Raw genomic sequence first — 21,584 nt, 5'->3', positions numbered from 1 at the left:
GGAAGTAAGTTCCAGGCACCTGGTCTACATAGCAAGTTCCAGGCTAGCCAGCCAGAGATATAAAACCTTGTCTCAATTTAAACAAAACGGAAACAAACAATCAAACAAAAACCCTGCAAATTATTGTATTCAGGCAGCGGGGTCCATGCCACTGACGCCAGCAATCCCAGCACTTAGGAAGCTGAAACCAGAGGGTTGCATGTAGAAGGCCAATCTGAATATGCAAACTCTGTATGCAAACATTAACTGATAGTTAACTGATTAATTGCTAACAGTTTTTCTACTTAATAACAATACTATAAATTGGTGCATTTGACAAGGAATCTCTAAAATACAACTATAAAACACGTATGTTCTCATTCTGTTCCAGCAATATAGTTGAGGAAAATAAACTACATAAGAAAGTATAGTCTACAAAGATTCAGAAGTATAAAACAAACGATGGCATTTAGCATGGCTGATAAAGCGGTAGTTATAAACAGCTTTAAAAATACTAGGCCAAGGGGGCTGGAGAGATGGCTTAGTGGGTAAGAGCACTGACTGCTCTTCCGAAGGTCGTGAGTTCAAATCCCAGCAACCACATGGTGGCTCACAACCACCCTCTTCTGGTGTGTCTGAAGACTGCCACAGTGAATTACGCAGGAGCAAGCAGGGCAGAGAGCAGCCACACACATAACGGCTGATGGCCATCTGTACAGCTACAGTGTACTCATACACATAAAATAAATAAATCTTTAAAAAAACTTATATAATAAAATAAATAAATCTTTAAAAAAAAAAAAATACTAGGCCAAAACCCAGCAGTGTTGCACGCCTTTAATCTCAGTGCTTGGGAGGCGGAGGCAGGTGGATTTCTGAGTTCCAGGCCAGGTAGGGTTACACAGAGAAACCCTGTCTTTAAAAAAAAAAAAAAAAAAAACAACTAGACCAAACATGGTGGTTCAAACCTGTAATCACCTGGGGGCAAGGTCAGCTGTGTCTACATAAGTTCTAGGCCAGCCAGAGCTATACAGAATATTGTGTCTTTGAAAAAAAAAAAAAAACAATGCAGGGTGGTGGTGGCACATGCCTTTAATTCCAGCACTTGGGAGGCAGAGGCAGGCGGATTTCTGAACTCAAGGCCAGCCTGATCTACAGAGTGAGTTCCGGGACAGCCAAGGCTACACAGAGAAACCTTGTCTCAAAAAACCAAAAAAAAAAAACCAAACACCACAAATAAGCAAAAAAAAATAGATAAAAACTCCATTTGTGAAAAGACAACCACATCAAACACTGACAATGGCTATGTAATAACAACATACATAATAATGTAAACACATACATTAACTAACATAATTTCCAGTGACAAACTTTCTTTTTGTGGGAAGAGGGGTATCTTAGCCTGAACTGGTCTGCAACTTGCCAGGAGAAAAGTTAAACTTCTCTTGTTCCTCCTGTCTTTCCTAAATACTGGGAATACAGGTACCACACCCAAGAGCAAGTAACACCTTCTGAAACAGAATCAACCTGGCATGGTAGTACTACAATACTAGCTATTTGGTAGGGTGAGACTGGAAGATCACAAGTTCTAGGCCTGAGTCAGTGAAAAAAAAACCTTGCCGCAAATGTATATATAGTAAGACAGGGATGTTTCTTAGCTCAATGGTGGAGCATTTCGCCTTACATATGGAAGTCTCTGGGTACCCCAGCACATTTTTTTCCATTGAATCCTTAAGTTTTAGGATCTTTTAAAAAGTGATTCCAATCTAATTTTTATACAGATATGAACTCAATGAAAAAAAAAACTTTCAATTTTGCAATGAGTAAAGTATTCTGAATTTCAACTAAGTTTAACTTAATTTATCAAGTTCCTTCTAAAGTCAGCAACTCTGAAATCCAAAGTAAGGTTTATTGGGCATATTTACTGATGGCTTGCTTGCTAGTCACTCATCCCTGCTAGTTTTCCACCAAGTTTTTCTTCCTAGAAGTTAATTATGAAATAATGTACCTACAGCCAGGCAGTGGTGACACATGCCTTTAATCCCAGCACTTGGGAGGCAGAGGCAGGTGGATTTCTGTGTTCGAGGCTGGCCTGGTCTACAAAGTTCCAGGACAGCCAAGGCTACACAGAGAAACCCTGTCTCGAACCACCCCCCCCCCCCCCCCCCAAAAATTGTACCTACAAATGCTCAAAAGCCTACATATGTGAGCCTCTAAAACTTTTAACTTCTAATGAGTTTATACAGAACAAATTAGCTTCTTCTTCCTAGGTCTCTGGCTTCCTGTTTCAGAGCTCCAATTCAGTTACACTCCAAGTGTACACACACATCCACACATCCAAACCCAACGCTTCTCTTTGGTTTTCTTGCCACTAAAAAAACCATCTAAGATTGACCACCAATGACAAACTATGAATACAACTTCTCTAACAGCCTTCAAAAGTGTAGAAGACATATTAACAACTTTATGAGAACTAAGGCAAACACAAACTTCAAACTGTCTATAGAAAAATCATAATGGTACATACAAAAGATTATAAAAATTAAAGCTGTAATTGATTCAGCATTAGCATAAAGTTCTAAGAGATCTCTTTAATGCTCTAATCTTCCTATTTGATGTTAGATTTCTAAGTTACTCCTGCAATAGGCTGCTTAGAAGCAAAACAAACCACTAAGCTTTAGCTACTTTATAGTCACACAAAGGACATTAAGGTCTCTGACTTACAGCAGGAAAGATATCCAGTGTGCTGAAGGATGGACAGTAGCTTGAGAACAAAGCCCTGTCATGTTTAGTACCAACTGACTTAGTAGTAGTAGCTGCATCTTGAAAAAAATAAAAAATCCAAACCATTCACCTGCAATGCCTTTGCAAGTTCAACATTAAGAATGCGAAGATTCAGGGTCCTAGTACAATGTGTTCCTGACAATGGACCATTCTCCTTCAATTTTGACAAATTTGCAAAATTTTTAGTTGCTTTTAACAATCAAAATTTGCCCTTCAAAGCAAAGTCTTTGAGACTATTTAAAACTGAAAAACTCCAAATGTGTGGGCTGAATTAGTTCACTTTACATATGATGACTTTAATATAATACATGAAATAAATTGTTTCTTTACCCTATTTTACCAGCCTAGAAATCATCTGGAAATGACTTAGTTTCTTTTGCAAGAGGAATAAATAAACTTGCCCCAGTGGACTATTTTGGACTGAAGAAAAATAAAATGTACCGGAAGTAATTATGTAGATTTTAAATCATAAAGACATATATACTGCCACTCATTACTATAGTAGAGTCATATTGATTTTATAATTGCCTTGTTTTAATATTGTAAAAGAATTCCTATTCCCACTGAAAACATTTAAATCATTATAATCAGCTTTGAATTATAAAATTATTCCCTGAACTCTGAAATTAAATTTTAAAATATGCTAGTCAAAACTCACTTTAGAATATGAAACTTTTCTATTAACATAGAAAAGTTTAACTGTATTGATAGATGGAAAGTAAGAACAAGTCTTTAGAGGCTGGGAGTATAGCTCAGCACTGGCTGCTCTTCCAGAGGTCCTGAGTTCAATTCCCAATACCCGCACGGTGGCTCACAACCATCGGACCTCATGACCTCTTCTGTCATGCAGAGCACTCATACATATAAAATACATAAATATTTGGGAAAAAAAAAGGAATGAGTCTTTGGTGCATATTTAAATAAATTACTTTTTAAAGAAATTTACAGGAGGGGTACAATTTTTGTAAGAAAATAATTACTGGCACTGTGGGAGAAAGCACCTTTGTAATTTGTAATCTTTAGGTTCAAAGAATATATTTTAAAACCATAGAAAAAAGGCTAAAATTAAAAAAACAAAAAATCCAAAGAAAGTCAATGTTTTCAACTGACAAGGTTTCTTTGGCCAAGGTGTGGTGGCATCCTCCTGTAACGCCAAGAAGCAAAGGCACTGGGAGTCTTGTGAGGTTCAGGCCAACTAGAACTACACAGTGAGATCCTAACAGAAAGAAAGAGAGGGGGAGACAGAAAAAGAGAGAGCTTAATATCCAAAAGACAAAAATACCACTTAAATGGAAGCAATAAAAATGAAAATGAGCAGACTAGGAAACGATTTCTAAACTTAGTATTCAGGTAAAAGCTGTGCAGTGATGTGAGGATCATTTACATAGGCAATGCTTCCTATGCAGTCAGGGCCTGTAGTTTAGTCTTGACCAAAGGCAAAGTCACTCTAGTCAAAGTTCAGAAAACTATACTGACAAAGCCTTCCTCCTCCCAGACATTAACCTGACAAGAACCTTACACTCAAAAACTACAGACCACAAGCACAAAGTTGGGTTTAAAACTACAAATTCAAATATTTAAACTTCAAACATTTTTATAAATAACCACTCAGCCCATCAAAAACCCCAAATATAATAAAAAACTAAAATTCATCAGATTCTATTGAGCCATATTGAAGCATTTTAAAGACTTTTATATATAGCATAACTAACATCAAGTTCATGCAGTTCCATGCAAGAGAAAAATGTTTACATGAGGAAGCTCCTTCATACACAGATGAAAAGTTTAAGAGGGAAAAAAGGCAAAGGGCTTGAAAAAAATTCTCAAAGGAAATGTTTAAAGTTGTTTACTACATCAGTACCCTCGCCGAGTTTTGTATTATCAATTCTTACATAACATTTTACAAAACCTAGTTTAAACCCCCAACATTTTGTGTAATTTAGTATGTCAAGTGAAAACTCAACACTCTTTTGTGCTGAAGCATGCAGACACTTCAGTAAAGTGAGTGGCCAGAGTCAGGCTTGGAGCAGCATCTTCAGCTCTTAGCCAGGCCCTTAGTGGTTTAGCACAAATGATAGCATACCTTAAGTTTCACTTTTACAAAGGCCTAAAACGTAATCTTAGGTCTTAAAAACTTATAATTAGATAATTCCAAAATCAAAAGTGTCAGAACCACTTACTAGCACTAAACTATCTTACTTTTCCTACATTTGAAGAACAGATGGCAGGCCTGGGTATCTGGTGCACAACCACAACCTATGACCTTTGCAGTAATAACAAGCAAACATCTTTCTAAGCACCTTCTCATGTGACCTTAATCACAATCTGGATATAATGTAGGAGAAAATGCATCACAGTTCTCTGTATACTGCTATTTCATGCAAACTTCCTACAAACAGTCCACAGACACTACTCAGGACCGTGTCTTGCATCCCCAGGCAGCAACAAGAAAACAGTAACAAATATTTTTGCCACCACTAATTTTTATTAGAACTCAAGACAGCAACCTCACACCTTGATGAAAATTTCAAGTTTAAGTTTCACTTTATTTGGGAAAGAACTGTACTTAATAATAAGCAAGTAATTTGTTTTTCTGTCTTAGTTAAGTTAAGTTTTCTAAGACAGGGTCTCTTTTCGTCTAGACTGAGCTTCAACTTACTGTGTGGCCAAGCAACTGAAGTTCTGTGAGCAACTGAACTTCTGATTTCCTTGAGGATACCTCCAGGGTGTTAAGGTCACAGGCCATATAGAACACCTAGTAGTAACTTTGTTTATAAAATAAAAAACCATGTTTTTATCATTTTGTTTTAAATAGCTTATACAAAATATATTTATATAATTTATTAATAAAGAATTAATGGTTATCTGATATGGTTAAGGATTCTCTTTTAGATATGAATATAAAAGTTGAACAAATTTTTATGTATTATTTGATTCTCAAAATACTCAGCATAATGTTTGATGTATAAAATGCACTTAAATAATAAAACTTAAGAAAAAAAGATTCCTTTACTATCTGACTTAAAAATAAAATCTGACAAACTGTTAAATGCAGATTTTTCACCAAAAGCTAGTACTAATAATCAGTGCACACTGATTAATTAATAGTGCAATAGATACAAGCCAACTATGCAAATATAAACCACATTATTCAGACTATGCAACTGTAACATCATGGCAAGCCAATAATCCTGGATTCAAAGGGACAGCAACAAAGCTATGCACACTTTAGTATGAAAATTGTTTGTTCAAATTACTTCTATTCCACTTTAATTTCAACTCAGCAAAATACTCCACAGTAAATGAAATTAACATATCAAAAGTACTTGGAGCCTGGAATTCTTTCTTTCTTTCTTTTTTTTTTTTTTTTTTTGAGACAGGGTTTCTCTGTGTAGCCCTGGCTGTCCTGGAGCTCACTTTGTAGACTAGGCTGGCCTCGAACTCAGAAATCCACCTGCCTCTGCCTCCCAAGTGCTGGGATTAAAGGCGTGCGCCACCACCGCCCAGCAGAGCCTGGAATTCTAATATAAACCTATAACCATAGCCCTTGAGAGGCTGGAAAAATAGGATGTTTATAATGACTTCCAAGGCAGCATGGCCTAGGAAACCAGAAACTTGTCTGAAATATTTAATATATGTTATATGTTATGTAACATATAACATTATATGTGCGTGTGCTATCTCACATAGGTAATAGGAACATTAAATATTAAATGTGCAATAGATTGCCTAGAAGTAATTTCAGGTAAAGGCATTTCAAAGCTCTAATACTTCAATTATTTTTTTTTGTTTCTATTAGATTGTGGTGTTTGTAAAATCTGAATCATAAAAATTGTCCCTACTTGAAACTTTAAGTCCACTATATAAAAAGATAATAAGAGAAAAAAATGGACAAATCTTAATTTATAGGTAAATATGTATTTTTGATGATTTCAATTATGAAGCACTATGTAAATTATTCAAAAAGAAAAAGAGTTTGAGTTCACCAAGAATTAGAAAACAATGTGAAGTTTTAGAGACATGAAAAAACAGACAAGCATACAACAACAAAAAGGTGACTTTTCTCTTAGTAATCTCATGATAAAAGGAATTTTCTTTAATGAGCAAATGAGCTTTTAATTCACAGACTTAATCACTGTTAATCTATTCAATTTAATTACAGCAATGGATACTATTTGCTTTTCTTGGTGAATATGAAGCTATCATGACAAGTCATGTCGGTTTCAGTATACCTACCTAAACATCGCCCTTGACTTAAAGAACTAAAACTCTAAATGAGTACTTAAGTTTCCTAAGAAATTAAAAAATAATGCCTTGACATTTTATTCTGTTGTAAAGTGAGCAGCAAATGAAATTGTAAAATTAAACAGGAAAAAAAGCCAACATAGCAACTAATCTATTCCGAGAACACTTACAATTACGCTTATGATCCCTAAAAATAAACCAAAAAATTCACTGTCCTTTTTACTGCTCTGGTTTCTGCACATCTTTGGACTAATGAAAACCTGCATGTCCAATTCAGAAGGGCCAGGACAATTCCAATTTTTATTTTCAGTAAGTAAAACACTTTAATTCAACCAGGCTAACAACCAACTTAAGGCTTAGGAAAGCAAGTGAACGTGCACCGGGGACTTCAGTCAGGACAACCCCATTCTTTTCATCTGGAAACATTTCATGTTTTTCCTTATTCCTTGTCAGAAATCTGCCCCTTCACGGGAGCACATTTAACTTCATACCATCTGAAGGAACAAAGGTGTAGAGTAAACACCTAAGACTACAGAAGCAGGTAAACAGCAGCAACACGAAAGACACCAGAGCAAAGGAACTCCCTAAACAACTACAGCGAAAACTGCTCAGACACAGAGAGGGGGCCTCGAGACTCGCGTGGCCTAGAACTCCAAGTGTAGTATGCCCAAGCTGTCCTCAAACATAAAACAATCCTCCTGCCTCAGCTTCAAGGAGCAAAACACCCTGACTGCACATCCACCTTGCATTCCCTATGACACTCTTCAGCACAGCGATACAGACAGCGTTTCAGCAGAGGTTCAAACTCCCACAGTCTGCTAAAAGGCACAAGACCTCGTCAAATCAATCTTTTTCTTATTAGAGATCTCTTTCGTGGACAAAGTTCTTAGAAGAAGCACAAGCCCCACAACAGTCAGAAAACCTATTCCGGCCCAGCTCTTACCATCCAGCAACAGCTGACCTTGGCAAAGGTCCTATACCTACACATCAGACACTTCCTCTAGCATTAAACAGATCCCAGGTACTGCAGATGCCTAAGAGCCCAATAGCCACAATCCTCTAAGTGCAAGTAAGCCTCCTGCCACCTTGGGTATGACCATGCTCAAAAATGTTTCTAGACATTATCAGAAGTTCAGATCAGCAAAAACAAAACCTACAAGTCACAGCTTTACCTCTCACTGGAAAGATGGAAACTAGGGCAGGAATTTAATTCCAGGGCCTGCACTCTAGCAGGCTGCCTTTCTAATTCACTGGGCCTTATCCACAAAACAAATCAAAGTATTTCCTACATTAGGCTATTTAGGACTTATAGGTCTACTGATACAATGCACCTGTAAATACCATTAGCTCAATGAGTATAGCATGGGAGCTGAGGGAACGTTTCAGTGGATAAAGCACTTTATTATGCAAGCACTAAGATCTGAGGCCAGAGCCCCAGCACCAATGTCAAAACCATGTATGGTGTATACAGCCATGTATGGTGTGTATACCTATAATACCAGCAATGGAGGGCACACACAGAAGACACACAGTCAGCCGGGCAGTGGTGGCACATGCCTTTAATCCTAGCACTTGGGAGGCAGAGGCAGGCGGATTTCTGAGTTCAAGGCCAGACTGGTCTACAGAGTGAGTTCCAAGACAGCCAGGGCTATACAGAAAAACCCTGTCTCGGGAAGAAAAAAAAAAAGACAGTCTTGCCAAATTGGTTCAACGAGAGACCCTGTCTCAATAAACAAGGCAGAGAGCAACAGAGGAGACACCAATGTTGATCGCCAGCCTATAAACTATAAACACACACACATACACAAAGAATATAACACATTAAGGTTTGTTTGATAAGTGATAATGTAATACAGAGACCTAAAGACAACTTTAATAGTAACTTCCCAAACCTCACTCTCAACATTATCTCATAAAAGATAAATTTTAATTCTACTTAGTTGAGAGAAACATAAACATTTAAAAAAACAAGTCTCAGGCTGGAGAGATGGCTCAGTGGTTAAGAGCACTGACTGCTCTTCCAGAGGTCCTGAGTTCAGTTCCCAGAAACCATTTGGTGGTTCACAACCATCTGTAATCGGATCGGATGTCCCCTTCTGGTGTGAGTGAAGACAGGTACAGTATACTCATATACATTAAATAAATAAACCTTTTTTTAAAAAAAAGGTCTCGAAGAGAAAAAATTTGCATTTGTTTCAAAGCAAAAATTTGCTTCTAACATTAAACTTGTACATTGATTTTTATAATTCACTTTTAGGAATACATCTCATTAAAAGATAACCTGTTTCAAAGTAGAATTCATAGCCTTTCATAAACCTTGAGTAACTGCATCCTACTCAAAGGTTCAAAAGCAAACACACAAATTAGGTCTACATCACTAGGGAGGGAGGGAGGGAGGGAGGGAGGGAGAAAACAAATTATTCTACTTCAGCCTGAAAACCTACATTAATGTTATTACTTTTGTTTTGTTTTGTTTTTGTTTCAAGACTGTATAGCCCTGGCTGTCCTGGAACTCACTCGGTAGACCAGGCTGGCCTCCAACTCAGAAACCCGCCTGCCTCTGCCTCCCAACTGCTGGGATTAAAGGTGTGTGCCACCACCGCCCGGCAAGTTATTACTTTTTAAAGAAACAAAGCCAGTGGTCCTGAAGGGCTCTCTAATGATAGAACACCTATGAGCTTGTCAGAGTACAGGTACACAGACAGAAGAGAAAGACAGAAACTGGTTCACACAATGGTGCAGGTTCAGATATCAAGATATGCAACTCAATTTTATAATGTGCTATACAAAAAACACAGCTAAATTTCTCAGGGAAAACTCAGCAAAAATAAATAAATAAATAAATAAAAATCACAAGAGCACAGTCATGAATAATTACAGCAGCACACATATTATGTCATGTGATTTATATTCATATTGAATACTAAGAAAATTTAATCTTATAACAGATAGTTTTTTTTTTTTTTCCCGAGACAGGGTTTCTCTGTGTAGCCTTGGCTGTCCTGGAACTCACTCTGTAGACCAGGCTGGCCTCGAACTCAGAAATCCGCCTGCCTCTGCCTCCCAAGTGCTGGGATTAAAGGCGTGCGCCACCATCGCCCGGCCTAACAGATAGTTCTTAAAGTTATTTGCGAAAACTAAAAAAGTTTTCATGTTCCCTTAAAAATTGAAAACAAAGTTTTTGATGAACATGATTAACGTAGCTTTGAGGAACTCTATGAGTGAATGGCAAAATCAGACACTACACTCAAGAGTACATAAAAGGAGTCCCCTATTTTAAAATAAAAGGTTAATAGCTTTAGTCAATTAAAATGGCTCAGGTCTCCAACTGAGCCAATACATAAACAAGCCATGTTCACCCCATAAACAAAAACGCAAACGTTTTTTGACATGAATAATTGGAAATTGTTAAGAGCAGTAGCTATGATTTAAGTAGGTTCCAAAGTAGGGGGGTTATTTATGTGATTTGGTTGTTATTTGTTCAGAAAGGGTCTCACTGCAGAGCCTTAGTTGGCTTGGAACTCAACAGTGTAGAATAGGTTGACCTCAAATTCACTATGCAGTGTACTGAAGGCTGGCCTAGGATTCAGCAATAGCCTCTGCCTCTGCCTTGCTGGTATTAGATAAACTTTGGTGGTGGGTATCATTATCCTTTCTTTACTTCAGGTACAGTAAGACTAAGGGAAATTAAATAGCATAGTTATCCAGCTCTGTGACAGAGCCAAGACTATATATAGCACAGGGACCCTGTCTGCCTAAAACTAAGACAAACAATTATAACTTCAGAGGGTAGGTAAGACCAGCCATATTTTAATGTAATTTAAAAGACTCAATCATGGTTTAAAATGGCCTCCAAAGCAGTCTGTTCTTTAAGGAGAAAATCTATTTTCCAGAAGAGTAAGTTTGTTAACTTAATATTCACATACATACATATAGAAAAATTCAAATATTTAAGTTAAGTTAGAGTCATTGCTCGTATTAAGTGTTGACTTCCTGATTATAATTGTTTGACTAATTACACAAAACAGCAGATTTACAAGCTTTTCCACACCATACACAGAGTTCATTAGTGGGTGCAACTGCAGCTTCCATCTCTCTAAAGTTAACACCACCACCCACCAAGTCTAGTACTCTAAAAGATGTCCACAAATGTCCTAATGCCAACTGTTGCAATAGAAGAGTGTGCCTGACTATTCTAAACAAAATTAAAACTTCCCAGGCAAAATCAGTTCATTCCTTAAACACGTTTACTCTGACTAACCTTCCTCTAAGAAACAGGCTTTTTGTTCCAGTATAAATTATTTTAGAAGCTGAAACTGCTATAGCACCCCTTCTGCAAACACAGCAGAGAATACAAAAAGAGAAGGTGAGACATCAAACCCAGGATCCTAATTTCATCTCTGCCAATACCTTCAGGACCAGAGAACCATCACCCCACATAAGCCACTTTTAAGCACCCAAGAAAGCTACGATAACAGTAGCAAGACCTATAAAAAAGGCTCAGCAAACTCTTCACTGACACAAAGCTAGCTCATCTGTACTCAACATCACAGATAGCTCGCAACTGCATCAACTTCAAACTACTGGATACAAATCAACTACAAAACCCTGAATATACAGAAGTCACTCTGATATAACCACACAAAGCATCATACCTAAGTCATGATCTTTGGAACAAATCCTGTAACTTTTTCAAAAGAGTGGATCACAAAACCAACTCTCCAAAGCTGGTTCTGAAAATCGAGTTTATCTACAGGGAGAAGAAAGGGGAACAAAACCCGAGTCGCCAGCTCTGTGCAGCCAAACTTCTGTTTTATGAGCCAGTAGTTTGTCATGGAAAAACAAAAATTGCAATCAAGTAAACTTCTTAAGCTGTATTAGTAACACTGTCTCGTGGAACAGCAGAATAGCTCTAAGATGAAATAGGCCTACAGAAATGAAAAACTGACCTACATACTCTGGATTCTAAACTTATCCTTGCCAACTCTGAATTTACATGTTATCAATATAAAAACACTACCTACATTTGGAGCTTAGTGAGACACAAAATAAAATATTGAAAACTCAATATTTACTAAGATGAATGTTCAAACTTTCTATTTTCCTACATGAATAATTTTCTAATCAAGTAATCAAAGTGACTATTTTAGAAGTGGCTTAAAATTGTTTAAATGCTGTCAAGCTATAAACAAATGAACAACAAAAAAAAGACAAATCTCATGTTGTAACATCTGAAAATAAGAATTGAGCCTGGCAGTGGTGGCGCACGCCTTTAATCCCAGCACTTGGGAGGCAGAGGCAGGCGGATTTCTGAGTTCGAGGCCAGCCTAGTCTAGAGAGTAAGTTCCAAGACACCCAGAGCTATACAGAGAAACCCTGTCTCGGAAAAAAAAAAAAAAAAAATTTGACCTCATTTCCAAAAGGTAAGCTATTCCATAATACTTAGGTATATATTTTATATAATTATGATAAATTAGATATAATGTTCCATACAAAAATGAAAATATACTATCTGCCTTTCTCCTGTTACTAAAATAAAAATTTTAAAGGCCATGAATCTCCACTTTCTAAATCTATGTGTAAAATTAACCAGATTATATTCATCATATTTAACTTGAATCATTTATTATAAGTAATCTCCATCTATATCACTCTACTGCTGTGTAAACTTCTGAATATGACAGTAATAAATTTTTTTTCCTTATATTGAATTACTCCTTTTGACGCAATTTACTCCACTTAAGTAAGTTTTAGAGAAAATGAAATTAGCAACTTATTATACTAGTAATGTTTTTCAGGAAAGACAAATGACTATGAAAAAGGCAAGATGAAGATTGTAGAGTCATTTAAAAAGAAAAACCATAATTACTCGAAACAATCACTTGTCTTTAACAAAACAGCTAATATCCATAATCACTATTCTCACTACAAAGTACTAATATTCCTGTGATCAGTATTTGAAAAGTATATCTACCAAACAAAAAAGGCTATACCAGAAGCCTGAACCTTCCATGTGCTTTAAAAACATTAACTCTTGCTATCTATCTCACATTCAGCCTATTTTCCAGACTGTTAAGAATAATATCCAACCAACAAATTCCTACAGTAATTCAACTGTGCCTTCAGCAAATGAAAATATTCAACTTGCTACTTTCATAACAGAATTTAACTTGGTCAGTCTCACTGCCAACACTAACCAGCACAAATCTTCAATGACCATTTTAATCCCTGCCCCCAGACACAGAAAACCCTGCTGAGGAACCAAGCAGGCACTGGCTTATCAACACTAGTGGGAGCACACCTCTCACAAGAGCAAGGTCCTCACTGACTTCTCCCCCCAACCCCCTCTCACTGACTTGTTTTCACCATCAACATTTGGCTCCATCAAACCACAGCTCTAGAAATTAAGTGTTATTAGTCATTTGATGCAGTATTTGATACTGCTTTCTATGCATACCATAACTAAAAGTACGGGTTTGGATTTCTAAGCCACATAAATTGCACGTGCAGAAGCCCATGCACTATGAAATCAAATAAGGAACTTCAACCACGTCACTGCTCATACAAAGAAAAAAATTTATAAAATAATCTTGAAGTCCTTTGGGGAAAGCAAAGCAAAGCAGGAGTGTACTTTGGAAGCTACAAAAAGTCTGCCTACCAGGCATTCTAGATTTTTCTTTGAATGTTTTTTTTTTAATTAAATAGATACCTGACTAACTCCTTCTAGATCAAGATTATTAACATTAATTCACACCAACAGTAAACTGCCTTGAAGCAAGTGACAACTCAGAATTTTCTCCAATTATCTTTCAGAAGGGTCAAGTTCATCCTGAGTGAAGCTTTTCAATTAATGCAAACTTGAAAATTAAAGATTCCTTTCAAACTGTATTTTTAACTTGAAAGAAAATTAGCCTGTGTGAAGCCAGTTCTTCAGTGAGTTTCATCTTCATTTCAGAACAAAAAAAACTTGATCCAAAATTAGCTATGCATTTTATATGTCACCAATGCAATCCATCAAACCCCTTCCAAATGAAAATTTTTCTTCAATAAATAAATAAATAGACAAGCAAACAAACAAAGCTCTCCATAATGATCTATTAGCAGGACATGTACAGACAAGTTGCTGCTGCCCTTCTACTTAGGAATACACTTACTAGTATTAACTAAGAAATAACTCACAAATAATACTGTACCACCAACTATGAAATTACATAATTCTAACTAAATACTGTTCACTGCTACAAGTCACATAACAAAAATTTGGGTTGTACCAAAAGGCCCAATCATTTGAGGCTCAGTCACTTCAGACCTGCAACTCGTGTTCTCACACACCTTACACAGTGGCCTCCCCAAAGGTCTCAATTTCTGTCAATACTTCACACTCGGCAAAAAAGGAGGGCTCTCTTTCCTACCCGGATCATAACCAGCACCATACCAGACACTGCAGAGATAAATGCTTTCAACCACGAACTTTTGAAGTACAAAGGCCTAACTTTTAGAACTATACACCCTTAAAATTCTTGGGTTTCTGTCTTATTCAACAAGCTGACTCAGTAAATTACTGCATGCAGAGCTAGCATACCTACAATCTGGAGCCAGTGATCCATTCTTGCCAGTATGTCTGGATATTAGCTGGCTAGATTATACTTGACGTTCTGCACAAATCAGGCTAAGACTCACAGATAAGTCAACGGGTCAGAGCACCTGAAACAAAAAATATGAGCAGCAAATTCACGCTACTACTTAAATTTCATGTGAGAGCCGAGTTTAACCTCTGCAGTCATTTGCCATACACAGTATCCCTGAACTCACAGACATCATCATCTAGGATCAAAAACTATTCAATCTCCATTCTATCATGTGTGGCAAGGCCAAATGAATGGAACATACCCCCTGAAATGCAAATTTCATATCCTATCCCATATACCTCATCAGGAAAGAAAGTCTAATTTAACAAAGTTCTATTAAAAGCTCCAATGATACATATTCTGGCACTATTGATTTTATACTACAAAACTTGGAAATGCAACTCCAAAGTTGTAATTACCTCAGTTTAAACACGCAAACCTACTTCTGCCCTCAAATGTGTAAGGCTTATGCTGGAAGACGACTATGCTTATAAAGTTATGCAAATCAGTCCACAAGTCACATTTCAGAAAAATCTTCCAATGCAACCCAGGAAACTAAAAACAATCACTGCAAGATTCTGAGGCAATATGCCTACGTGCAGCACGGACTTTCATTTTAATCTGATCTACACCCAAGATCTATGGCCTAAGTCACGATCTAATCGAAATATGCACAAACCAAAGCGTCTATTTTTTTAGCTCATTTAGAAGGCTGGATTGACGAGCTCGCTAATCCAGTGTACAGTACTCTGCATTAACGGACAATAGATTTTAAGACGAGACCACAGAGCTCGACAAGAAACCAATCCGTGCCTTGACACTTGCAAGCAGGCATGAGTTCCGTATAGCCGAACACTCCCTAGGTTGAATACACTGGAAGAGACACAATATACACACGATCTAGAAATGCGACCAATATTAAACGTTATAGTCACCCCCAACTACAGAAAAATTTCGCATCCGTCTACTCCCACGTTATCAGAGTGACAGAAAAGCAAAGAGGAACAGCCGCAGAAATGGATACAGGTCAAGTCTAAGTCGAATCCATCCTCTTGATATCTCCTTTTGTTTCTGCTAACGATCTCTTTGATGATGGCTGTCATGTCTGGGAGCCTGTGGCTGAAGAAAAAGGAGGAGAGAGATGGCAGAAGCTGCTGGTGGCGAGGCTTCTTCTGCAGGATGGAAATGGCTCTGGACTTGGCGGTCGCTGATGCCCCTCGCTCTGCTGCCGCTTGGCCCTGGACCGCAGCCGGGTAATGGCTGCTGCGGCGGCTGCTGCTGGATGGTTGCAGCGACTGGGCCTGCTTCTCCTCAGCAGCCAGAGGCCTGGCAGCCGAGGCAGCGGAATGGGGAGAAGACGGATAATCCTCGCAGCGGCTGCCTCCTCCGGCGGCCTCCGGAGCCCGGGCCAGGGGGGGTGCGGCGGCGGCGGACGGGAGGCTCAACACCGGCCCGGGTCCCTGGACGTGCCGCCGCCGCCGCCGCCGTGTTGGAGGCAGGAGAAGGGGAGAGAGCAACTCTCCGGCGTTCCCAGCCCTGGCAATGGTGACAGGCGACTCCGACCCCCTCCCCGGAGCCGCGGCCGCCGCCGCCGCTTCTCCCCCCCACTCCAGGAGCGGGAGGTGCAGCCGCCGAGCCTGCGCCGGCTCCCGCCCGAGCCCACGGCTTCCACGGTCTCTCTCCGAAGCTGCTCAGAGGCTGCCCGCTTAGAACAGACGACGAGGAGGCGAGGCCCGCCGCCGCTGCCGCTGCCGCCGCCGCCGCCCGGCCGGCTCCCCGAGGGCGCTGCCCCCGCGGCTGCTCACAGGCGCTGAGAGGGGCTCTGGGCCGCGGCCGCCGCCGTCTCTCATCTCCCTCGCCTGCGCCGGGGCCTGGCCTCACAGCGGCTCAACTCTCAAACTTCCATCATGGCTGCAGCTTCCGAGAGGAGAGAGCTGAGCGCAGCCGCGTCCCGACGCCCAAGCGCGTATCCTGCCGCAGTGCACAAAGAGTCCCGCCACATCACCGTGCGCCGGCCAGCCCGCCCCCTCCGCCGCCCCGCCAGGAGAGCGGGGCGCCTCGGAAGCGGGAGGCGAGCCGGGGGCGGGGCGGGGGCGGGGCGTCGGCGGGACAGGGGCGGGGTTATCCGCGGAGCATGCCCAGTGAGGCCGCGGCTCGCTCCGGGAGCTGCGCCGGGCTTTGGCCTCCGCAAAGAGAGACCGGGCGGAGATAGGGCAGGCTGTGGCCGAGTGAGGGTGCGCTGAGCACGATCGCTGACCGCTCACGGGTGGATCGCCCTAGCTGACCGCGTTGGTCAGTGCTCCAGGAACCTCAGGGGCAGGATCATCCTTCCTGCGTCCGTCCCTACGTTTCTTTGGAACGGCTTTTATTTCTCTGCCCTGCGCTGTGGGCAGATGGCAGTGCTTCGCTAGGGTTTGTCGGCGACCGTCTTTACCTAGTTAGCGCACCTCTCCCCCGCTCCCCCCACCCCCCACGGCGTCCTCAAGGTGTCAGTCTCTGCACAAAGAACAACCCCCTATTGTGTCTCCCGCGTGGGTCACCTCATCGGGCTCCGGTTCCCTGCCCCGCCTCTTGCTTCCCAGGCAGCTGGGTTCATTTACCCGAAAGATGAACGCTCCCAGCCAAGCATGATGATTGTGCATACGGGGCGTATACATTCACGTCTCCCTTGAGTTTCCAGGGCCCAAAGGACACCCCCCCCCGGGTTGGACAAAGTGGATCTCAGTGAAAGAGTGCACCTCACACACACCCTCCACCGCCCGGTGATGAGCCCCGCAGCTCCCCGCAGCGGTGGGTCCACCGGATCGCAGCCAAGCTACGTCTTCAAAGAGCTAAGCCGTCCCCTCCCCTTCGTGGCCGCTGTGAAAACCCGGCAGAATTGGATCACAGTGGCCAGGTTCTGACCCTGTCGGACGGTGCATGTTCGAGGACCCGGTTACTGAGCTCGGGTGTAGATAGAGTAAGGGACTGTCGGAAGCTGCAGCCAGCGAGTGGGCGGGGCGAGCAGGCCTGGGAGGGCTCAAAGGCGAGGTGGAAGGATACAGGAGCCGCGGTCGGAACTACTTTCAGGAGGAGGTCACGTGTGGTCCTAGTTGGGGAACTTTCCAAATTCCCATTCCCCTATCTGTGTGCTCCTGAGGCAGGAGCTTGGTCCCCTCTGCTCTATTAGATGATCTTCCCTGCCCCCCTCTCCCGTGTGGGCAGCTTGATCCCCCTCTCTTCCCGGGTCGGAGCTGAGGATAGCACCCGCGAGCCGTCCGCAGGAGCGCTGTCGGGGCCAAGCGCCTAGGGAGCTGGTTACACAAGCAGCCACATCCAAGCACGTGCCCCCGCCACCCCTCTCTGCTGGCCGCCGCCGGTTTGTGCACGCTGACGCGGAGAGTCCCCAAGCTGTTCCTCCCTTTCGCTTGTAACCCATAGAGCTAGCGAGAAGGCCGGGACACGAGACTCCTGTTCTGGATCTGCCCACACCGCGCGTTCCCAACCGTGGGAGAAGAGGCCGGGCCCTGGAGGGTAGCCGGGGCGGGGGGGTGCGGTTAACGCATCTCCTTCGCTTAATGAGGTGAACCCTTTCTAGATGTGTACTCGCGGGGCAAAAGGGTATCTCCTGTTGCTGCTGGCTGCTTGGGCTTACCGATGTTGCAACAAACTTCCAGTCACTGCCCCTGAACTGGTGAACGCGCCCCACCTACCGTAGACTCAGCCAAGTGACTTATCTGAGCACCTAGTCAATGGCTGTCAGCCCAGAACAAACCTGTCAAGTTAAAGCTTACTGTCGGGATTGGCTGACCTGTCGCGGTTGAGAGAGCTGGTTCAGAAAGGCTGATAACTAGCCTACAGCCCCTCCTCCCCCACCAGCCAGCCACAAAGCAAGCGATCACCTTGAGCTTGGAGAAAAATGACATCAACTCCAATGTAGGTAGAGATTTCTTCCTTATTGTTCTTTTCCCAGGGGACTTAGTTCTCAAGGTGACAATCTGAGTCCTAAAGTATCTCTGCCTTGAGATCTAAGCTGAAGCACGGGATCATTTTAGAAATTTGGAGAACAGTAGTCAGTTGTGGTGGATTTGCAATAATTGCGAGTCTAGAAAAGGCTAGCTGAGGGTTTATGAAGTACAGGAGAAGGAAAATTTCGTATGTCCACACAGCATAGTTGCAGGCAGCACATGAAGCCTAGAAACCTCAAGAGGCTTGGCTCCGAGAGCTATGGGCCATTACCTAACTGCGGGACTGCTAATTAAACCAGGGATATTTACAGTTCTATTAGAGCTCTCTGAAGCTACTCAAACCTTGCATTTAGATGCATCCTTTAAAGATCTCTCCGCAGGAGTTAGCAGCCCAGGCTAAGCAAGCGATGATGTTTACTGCAGGCTGTTTGTGGGACAAGGTTCTGGTTAGTTGAGGGAGGGCAGGGATAACCAATGAGAGCAATCTGAAAACAATAGACGAGAGGCCTCTATTTGGTTTTCTAAAGATGTAAATAAATTTGGCTCACACAGCTTAATCTAAGATGGAGATCTATTTTACACAGAATCCCCAATGTCAAAGTGTTAGCTGAGATGCACGGTAAAAACCTAAGTTGTGCTCAGTAGAGCATCTACTACTGCTGAGTGGGGAAAAATAAGGAAGAAGTTACATCAAGGGAAGTAGGTTGAAAGGGGGAAATGGCCCACATTTGTCCTTGTCCCCAGAGCCCCTGTTACTAGCATCATCTTCTTTTGCTTCTTCCCTGGAGGCATCTTGTGTGACATCACTTTGAGTGTCTCAGAAGCTCGGAAAGTCTTCCTCTAAAGAAAAAGACATTCATCCCTAAGCTTCCTGATGCCTGGCTGGAGGTAAAAGGATCCTTTCTGTTTCCAGAGCATCACTCTATAGAGCACAGGGGTGCACATCACAGCGCTGAACGTGCACATCACAGCGCTGAAGGGCTGGAACGTGACCCCAGCCCACAAACGCCACCAAGTGAAGCAAGACAGCTTTGAAAAGCAGCTAGCTGCTGCTCCCCTGCTCATCAGGCCCTGCTACTCTGCAGCGGTGAATGAGCAGGCACGCTGCGTTGGCAGGTGTGTGGTCCCTCTGACATCAGCTGGCCACGCACACAACATCAGGTCTGGTTGGGAGTTTCTAAATAAACCCCCACTTCTTTTCACGGCATTAAATATGTTTCTGTGCAGCCTTTTAAAAAAATTTTTTTGGAGTTTTTCACATCTTTACTCCACTCAAAGGATGTGAGTAGGGCAGGAGGGAAGAAGTCCAGATAGCAATTAAAAATAGTGTGTGTGTGTGTGTGTGTGTGTGTGTGTGTGTGTGTGTGTGTGTAAAAATGTATCCATTTGGCTGTACAGATACTACAATACACTGGTTTCCAAGTGCTTCATTTCCTCACCTGTCTACATTCAAAACACCCAAGGGAGAAACAGAAGCTTATAACAAAGGGAGAATTATGTAAAGCTCCAGGGAGACTGACTATATAGAATAATTAGGGAGTATGATAAACCAGCTTTAATTATAGTTTCTAACAGCTGATTCCAGAACTGTATTGTTACTACATGCAAAAGATGTCCGAAGAAAATTCTTTCATGGTTTCTTTGATAAGTGGGACGCCAAGAATGGGATGTGGATAATATAAATAGTTGATGTGCTGTTGTAGGCTCTGTGCAAACACATCTCGTGTGTGTGAGTGTGTGTGTGAGTGTGTGTGTGTGAGTGTGTGTGTGTGTGAGTGAGTGTGTGTGAGTGTGTGTGTGTGAGTGTGTGTGTGTGTGTGAGTGTGTGTGCGTGTGTGTGTGTGTGTGTGTGTGCGCGCGCGCTCCGCCGTAGTGTTGCTGTAATGCCTTTCTTCTTCCCCACATCTCTGACCCTTCAACAAGAGAGCTCAGTCTAGCGCTTTAATTTTTAAGCAAGCGTCTCTATTTTTATCAAAAAGCATTTTCTAGATATATAATAGATTAGATAGCATACTTGGCTTTGAATTTAAACTGCCCTGTTCTGCCACAGTTCTGAAGGCTTTCCTCTTATTTATTCTGTTATTTGTTCTTTTAGCACTTGTTTTTAATTACATCTATTTGTCGTTTGTGCAAGCACATGACGGCACATATGCACAGGTCATGGCACATTTGTGCATATCAGAGGACGACTTGCAAGAGTCTGTCCTCTCCTTTCACCCCGTAGCTTCTGGGGATCCCACAAAGGTTGTCAGGTTTGATGGCACACACCTTTACCCACTGAGCCATCTTACTATCCCACGCTTGCTCTTTTAACCACAGTTTGCTCATGCTTTCTCCAGAAGGCACCTCTGTGAGTCATACAAATACTGTATCCCAAGAGAATATTTCAAATGCCTGTCTATAAGCTTCCCAGACCCCAAACCTCTCCCAAAGCTTTTGCAAATGGCACTTACTCTGTCAGTACCTTTCCTTTCTAGGGAGCTGTTCTGTATGAAATCATTAGTTTCAGATAAGTAGAGACTGAACTGGTGTCCTGGAGCAGGCCAACCTCTGCTGGGTCTACGGTACTCAGAAATTGTCGTTCAGGGAGGGACAAGAAACAATTTTACTTCTGTTCACTTTGACTGCTGGATCTTCTTCTTTGGTCTTAACTCCAGTTCTAGCCCAAAGGAGCATAGTTTGCTGTTTTAACACTTCTAATAAAAGAAACTAGATGCTTCAGAGTAGCCCATATGTGTCTAGATTTAGGAGTGCCACTGAGCGGGACAGTGGTGGTGCACACCTTTAATCCCAGCACTTGGGAGGCAGAGGCAGGTAGATTTCTGAGTTCAAGGCCAGCCTGGTCTACAGAGTGAGTTCCAGGACAGCCAGGGCTATACAGAGAAACCCTGTCTTGAAAAAATAAATTAATTAATTAATAAATTAATTTTTTAAAAAAAGAAGTGCCATTGAAATGAAATCAAGATTGACAATACTTTTGGATAATCAACTACTTTGGAAG

The 21,584-nt window shown here is 41.7% G+C and overlaps 1 protein-coding gene and 1 long non-coding RNA gene across 2 annotated transcripts in view; one reads left to right on the top strand and one right to left on the bottom strand.

Moving 5' to 3' along the window:
• Positions 1–16,755, bottom strand: part of Pten (phosphatase and tensin homolog) — a 64,961-nt gene extending 48,206 nt beyond the window's left edge. The window contains exon 1 of the mRNA XM_031390108.1: positions 15,661–16,755. Within this exon, the coding sequence (XP_031245968.1) occupies positions 15,661–15,739 (79 nt within the window). The 5' untranslated portion in view covers positions 15,740–16,755. The remainder of the gene's footprint in view (positions 1–15,660) is intronic.
• Positions 16,756–17,755: 1,000 nt separating this feature from the next.
• Positions 17,756–19,809, top strand: LOC116103745. The gene is made up of 2 exons (XR_004123559.1): positions 17,756–18,551; positions 19,372–19,809. It is a non-coding gene; the product is annotated as an uncharacterized LOC116103745 (long non-coding RNA).
• The last annotated feature ends 1,775 nt before the right edge of the window (positions 19,810–21,584 follow it).

The sequence above is a fragment of the Mastomys coucha genome, unplaced genomic scaffold, assembly GCF_008632895.1.
Source record: "Mastomys coucha isolate ucsf_1 unplaced genomic scaffold, UCSF_Mcou_1 pScaffold21, whole genome shotgun sequence".
NCBI lineage: Eukaryota > Metazoa > Chordata > Mammalia > Rodentia > Muridae > Mastomys > Mastomys coucha.
This window is presented reverse-complemented; position numbering and strand designations above follow the sequence as displayed.